The sequence below is a fragment of the Drosophila nasuta genome, chromosome 3, assembly GCF_023558535.2.
Source record: "Drosophila nasuta strain 15112-1781.00 chromosome 3, ASM2355853v1, whole genome shotgun sequence".
NCBI lineage: Eukaryota > Metazoa > Arthropoda > Insecta > Diptera > Drosophilidae > Drosophila > Drosophila nasuta.
The window spans coordinates 1917555-1924055 of NC_083457.1; the positions used below are offsets into that span (position 1 = coordinate 1917555).

The 6501-nt window shown below is 37.0% G+C and overlaps 1 protein-coding gene across 1 annotated transcript; it reads right to left on the reverse strand.

Annotated features, from left to right (window-relative positions):
• Positions 1–641: 641 nt before the first annotated feature.
• On the reverse strand, positions 642–5886 carry LOC132793065 (uncharacterized). Its single transcript, XM_060802720.1, has 3 exons — positions 5760–5886; positions 2384–2535; positions 642–701 (listed from the first exon to the last, which is right to left on the reverse strand). Exons 1-3 carry the CDS (start codon positions 5884–5886, stop codon positions 642–644), a joined length of 339 nt encoding a protein of 112 aa, XP_060658703.1.
• Positions 5887–6501: the final 615 nt, after the last annotated feature.

The following is a 6501-nucleotide window of genomic DNA, read 5'->3' on the forward strand; positions in this document are numbered from 1 at the left end:
CACATCAAGATTTATGAACTGCGGCTGCGGCTTCGACTGAACTGAACTGAACTGAATGGAGAGCAACTGGAATAGTTTTTGTTAATTATAGTAAAATGTTGTCAAGAGAAAGACAGACAGACAGACAGACAGACAGACGGAGAGAAAAAGAGAGCAGCTGGAGAATAAAATTGAAGTAAAATCGATTTGCTGTTACATAAACATGCATCAATGTCGTCGCCGTCTCTGACAGCCATGGAATGCTTTTAGCTTCATCTCAGACTCAATGTTGAATGTTCGCTGCTCTGCTCTGCTCTGTGTTGAATGTTCAATGCTCATTTCTACTAAGATAAGAACGCTGTAGATTTTTGCCTCAGATTTTCCGACAAGCAACTACAAGCGCCAATTAGAACTCCAAGTCGACAAAAGGCAAACGAGAGCTGGGCACAAAAATATTTCACTCATTTTCGATGCTTCAACTGGTTTTCATGCTTGCCTTGCCTAATACCCTTTTCAGTTTTCAGTTCTCAGTTCTCAGTTCTCGGTGCTCTGTTCTCTGATTACATTCAGCGACATTCACAATCAGACTTGAGCCTAAGACTTGGATTCCTATTTCGACCAAAAACTCAGAGCGAGAGAGAGAGAGGGGGCCAGAGGAAATACTACAGTCGACGGCCAACCGCGAACGAGGCTGTTTTGTTGGGTCTAAAAACGATGTTGTACTACAAGATCATAGATAATAATATTAAATTGGTTAAACGCCGTCTTGGATTACCCAAACAAGCTGTCTCCGATTCAACAATATTTAACGACCACCCTGAGCTGCATTTTTCTTTCTATTTTTGTGCTTTTTTGAAAATCTTATCTTACATATTGATATTATATTTTTTATTTGTTGCCCTGTAATTAATATGAAAAGTTCAAGTTGAGTCTGAGCGCTTACAATTTCCAGCGATTAAATAATTGATTTCGTTAGCCTGTTTTGACATTATTGAATTACCTGGCGACATTTGATTAATTTGCATAATACAACAAACTCGTGATCTAAATTATTTCGTTCTCCTCTAGTTCTATTCTCAGTTCACAGATCTCTTAGCGCCTTTTATGGCCAATTGTTAAATGTTTTCTTTTCGTCTGCGGCCTGATTCACTTCGTTGGCCGTGATTGAAGTAAAAGGGCCTAATGAGCCACTATAATTCAATGCCAGGCCAAATCTGAATGCCACCGTCGCCGCCGCCGCCTAACTCCAAGAAAATTGTGAAAATTTGTTTGCGCCACAAAAAATTTCACCAGGAATTGTTTAACAATGGCAACAGTCGGAGGTTGCAAAATTTCTTTTGTATTTGCTTGGTGGAAAGATCATGAACTCAAGCTTTGTGTCTGCTGATAATTTTGGTAGCACAAATCAATAAACCAATAGGAATATTTTAATGTGGCCAAGAGAAAATATTACAATACTTGTAACACAAAACGTTTTCTGCTTTTATTTTTATTTTTTTTTTTTGTTGTTGAGCTTGTAGTTCATATTATAACGGTTCGCCAAAGGTTCGAGTTTTCCATGCCACACGGTTGACTTTGCTGTTGTGTGTGTGTGTTGACGGCGCGCTTTGCTTTGGGCGTTAAAGATTTGGGGCAAAAGACAGTGTGCAAAATTAAGGCTGGAATTTCATAATTTGTAATATTGATTTGTGAAACCATTAATTAGTAATCTCAATAATATTATTTATTCAGTTTTAGCAACAACTATTTAGTGTCGTCTCCATAAAATATATTGTATATTTCTTTGTAAATAATATTTGTATTATCTAAATAACGATAGGTTTTTAAGTCATGTGAATTCTAGTTGTCAGCGCAATTATCAATAAAAAATATCATATGTTTATTGCCAACTGACAAATATAATTCAAATGACTTAAAAACCTCTTTATTTTTTAGATAATAATACTCAATATACTCTAAGGTCTTAGAGTGTTAAAAGAAATATATTAACAAAGTATATAATATATTTTAAAATATAAATAATTTATTTTTAAAATATAAATTATATTCCTAAGCTAACTACTTAATGCTTCAAAATTTGTCTAAATAGTGCGCATGATTTTCCTAAAGTGCATTTTTGCCCAATTCAACTTTAACTTCAAAGGTAGTCATGGCATATGAAACAACAACACAAGCATCAAAAGCAATAACAACAACGTATATAGATATTTTGTTGTTGTTGTTGTGTTTGTAACTAGTTGTGTTACCTTTTGTGCTTTGTTTCAGAGGCAAAAGCAGAGCGCAGAGTCAGCTAAAACGCTCTGAAGCTGCCAAGCCAACAAGTCAGGCCAACCAACCAGCCAACCCACCAACCAGCCAGGCCAATACCTAATTTCATGTCATTAGTTTGTGTGATAACTGTTACCATTGAAAACGAGCCAAACGGTGCAGTGCAGTCCTCCTCTTGGTAGTCGTCGTTGTCGTCGATTTTGTTGCTGTCGTTGTTGTTGTCTACATCGTTGCTGCCACTGGGAGCGAGGAGAAGCTGCAAACAAGCCGCCTCCACCAAGAGAAGAGCTATTGAAATCATTTAAACCATTTAGACCATTTAAGCTATTTACAATTTGCCATCATCACGACATTTTCGGCTGCCGCTGGCGGCGTTGGCTTTAACGGCGCTGCCAGCGGGCCAAAATGCAACACAAAAGCTGCTGCTGTTGCTGCATTGCCTGCATTTGGCCAAAATCAGAGCAATTCAATTGAAAACATTTGTAAAATATCTCGCTGTGTGTCTCTGACTCTTGACTGTGTCCTATATGAGCCACGACAACGACGACGAGGACAACAATGTTAAGAAGTCAGCGTGGTAAACGAACTGGAGGCAAACTGGCAAAACAAAGATAGAAATAGTGGGAGTGAGAGGGCAGAGAGATAGAGAGAGAGGGAGAGAGAGTCATATGTCAAAAGGTCATTGCTGATATTTTTGCTGTGGTTTTCAGCTTGCGCTGTCGTCGTTTGTACAATTTGTTAGGAGAAACGTTTGAAATTACTTAAATGTCAGCTTCCAGGCACTGACATTTCTTTTCAACCAACTCCCCAGCTAATTGAGTCACATTTGCATTTGTGCAACGTTTTTGTCATATTAATTAAAATAATGACTACCTTACCCCCCACACTTTCAGTCAACAAAGACGCCAACTGGAGAGACAGACAGACAGACAGACAGATAGACGGACGGATAGACAGACCGCCATGAATCATGCAACTTTGTCGTTGTCGTTCACTTTGCTTTGTTTTTAATTTTGATTGCATTTTGATGCATTCAACAGGCGGATGGCAATTTGCATGCGATCCGATCCAGAATCGATGAGCCTTCCACTAACTCCAAGTGCTTAAATCTGACTTTCTGTGTCTCTGAGTCAGCGCCTGCAGTTTGGATGCACGCTTTTGGCTTTCGGGCATTGATTGAAAGATCGATTGCTGAGACAAAAAGCCAAATGAATTTCTACCATTCGCAGTCATCGTCATCGTCGTCGTCGTCGGCGTCGACGTTGCTGTTGTTGTTATTGTTGTCGTCTTTGTCGCAGTTGATGCAAGTTGCCAGTTGCAAGCAGTTGCACATTGATATCAGAGTCACAGTCGCATCATTGTCTTGCCAGTTGCCCAAAAGGAGCAGCGTACGTAGCTTGTCAAGATTCCCAATATGCAAATGCGAGCAATGCCATGGCCAATGGATCCATTGCATCCTTTTCCTTACCACTCGTGCTCTCCTGCTCCACTTCTTGCTCCCTCTCTCTCTCTCTCTCTTTCTCTCTTACTCTCACTCTACAAGTTTCTTTGTTACGATTGTCTGTCGGTCTGGACAGTCTGCCTTTCTTTCTTTCTTGCGCCGTCTATCATTTGCTTTTGATTAAATTGGCTCAAAATGTTGTTAGGCATTCGTGCCAGGGCTGCAGACTAAGTATTGCAATTGTCAAACTATTTGTATTAATATTTACTGTATTTGAAAAGGGCCCAAAATATCAAAAGGAATTTAAAAATGCATATATTTACAGTAGAAATTGTTATATGTTTTGAGTTAAATAGAGAACAGTCAAACCAATTGGTTCACAATTTTCTGTGATGAAATAGAAATAAAATAAGAATAAATGAAGGAGAAGTCAAAAATTCATTTATAATTATTTGGATTGAAAAGCAACGAAAAGAGCAATTATTTATTTTTCATTCGACTTCGGAACTTGCAGCCCTGGTATGCTATCATTTCCTTTTAAATTTGGCTCGAATCCGAATGCAAATTATGATGAGCTTTGCTAAATTGCTGAATAATTAGTGGGATCCAATGTTTTGTTGCTCGGCTCGGCTCTACTCGACTTGGTTGTTGTGGGCTTAAATGGAGGTCAACTAACTGTTCAGTAATGTTGCAAGCATTTAGTAAACTTTCAGCCAAACAGTTTGACTTCTGCAAAATGTTGTCAAGTCAGCACAAAGTGGGTGGGAAAAGTTCAACATTTTCTCGCTACGGAAATCTCATACGTTTTTCGGCAAAAAAATTTAAATGCAAATCTAATTAGTAAATTATTTGAAGCGTGAAATTGAAAAATAATTTTTATTTTTCCAACTTTCGTTTTTTTCCATTTGTGTTTTTTTTTTGTTTTTGTGCGTTTATGCAGATTTACGCAAATGCGCCGAGTAGTAATTGGCTCGATACAGTTGCAGATACAGACGCAGATACTGATTCAGTTACAGATTCAGATATGAAATTGCAGTTTACGAATGAGTTGAAACGATATAGAAAAAGCGAAGTTTGTAAAGAAAAGCGCTAAAAACGACGCCGTTGGCCATTGGCCACTGCTGGCAAACTGTTTCCGTTATTTTTAACACAAACTAACGCATTAAATTTATATAAAAACGCAAGCTATTGTTTTTACGCTCCAAGAGCAATGTGCAATTTATTCTTTCGTTTTTTGGTTCAGTTGAGTTTTTACTTTTATATGAAATGGGTATCATGAACTTGAATTGCATTTTAATTGAGGTGAAACTTTTTCAATTTCATTATTAATGAGCAATCAAATTTTGTATTCTTGCAAATTTATAAATTGTTTTTTCAGAAATTGTTGAATTTTTAGTTAAACTTATTTATAATTCTGTCAGTCAAATTTCAATGTGTTGAATGAATATTAAACAATTAGGTTTTTATTCAAAATATTTTGTATACAACTCATAACTTATTTACTGCTTTAATATGTTGGGTGTAATTTCTCAGATAGAAGGAACTTAGAGAATTCATTTACTTAATTTATTTTTTTACGAGTTTTCCTGGAGTACATATCTTGTCAGTTTTTTTTTCTTTCTATGAGTGTTTGTAACAAGCTTTTAAGTGATTGTTGCTGCATCTTTATGAAGTTTCGAAAGGTGACGAAAAGTCAGTTTAATTAAAGCAATTTTCAAATTGAATTGCATTTATGAATAACAATTGGCCACATTGGCGGCAATCGCAATTTCAACTAGAGGTGCAACAACAACAAGAACATTAGCAGTTGAAATTTCCAACTGCAACGGCGCCCACGTGAATGTAATTGATGCAGACGGTAGCGTGCACAGTAGGCAGCAAATTGGTCCATTTTCCAAATGCGGTGGCTTCCTTGTGACCAGCTTTTCATGTGGGTTTTGCAACAGCTACAACAACAGCAACAGACTAAATGGTGTTCTTGTACTCGCATTTCACTGCCAGGCAATAAACACAACAACAGCAACAGCAACAGCAGCAACTGCTACTACAACTGCGAGTACTATAACATCACAATCATCATCATCGTCATCATCATCGTCAGCTGCGTTGTCGTCATCAGCATCATTGCCGTCGTTGCCGTTGCCGTTGTCGTTGTCGTTGTCGCCATCGTATATCATGCGCAATTGTAGCTCGCACATTCGCCGGAGCAACAATTGCGGAGGAGATGACAACATAAACAATCCTAAATGTAATCCAACAGTATCATCAAGTCGAGCGAGGCAGCATTGCGCAGACACTGCAGCCCAAAAATATGATTGCATACAAATCAGGCAACAACGTCGTTGGCGGCGGCGACAATAACCGAGCACAGTGGTCAGAGGAGCAGCAATCGTGAAATTTGAGTATGAATTTTTAAAATGTTGATACAAATATTTGAAAATGGTCAATATTCTATACTAACGTTATTAGTAGTAAAATATAAAATTCGCATAAAATGTTAAACATTTTTTTGTTTTTGTTTGGTATTGATAGAAAAGCTAATGATTGAATAAAACGAATTATTTTAACGATACTAAGAAATTCAATATAATCATATTTCATTTCATATGCTAGTAAGACTGTAAGATTGATGGATTTATATCTTGAAGAATGTTATATACTATACAGTTGTCAAGAATAATAAGAATAATGTTTACCATATGTACGATTTACAATTTCTAACTTAAAAATAACTCAATTTCTTTTCTATTGCTTTTCGTTTATTAATCACAAAATTTAATGGTTCTTGTAATTAGTATTTCAAGCATTTTTCT

What these genes read in the sequence shown, in the direction of transcription:
- LOC132793065 (XM_060802720.1), bottom strand. Translation starts at nt 5,886, where the DNA reads ATGTGCGAGCTACAATTGCGCATGATATACGATGGCGACAACGACAAC. An exon ending in TGATGACGATGATGATGATT is followed by an intron (nt 2,536 to 5,759) that starts GTGATGTTATAG and finishes TGATTTCAATAG; the next exon opens with CTCTTCTCTTGGTGGAGGCG. An exon ending in CGTTTGGCTCGTTTTCAATG is followed by an intron (nt 702 to 2,383) that starts GTAACAGTTATC and finishes ATGATCTTGTAG; the next exon opens with TACAACATCGTTTTTAGACC.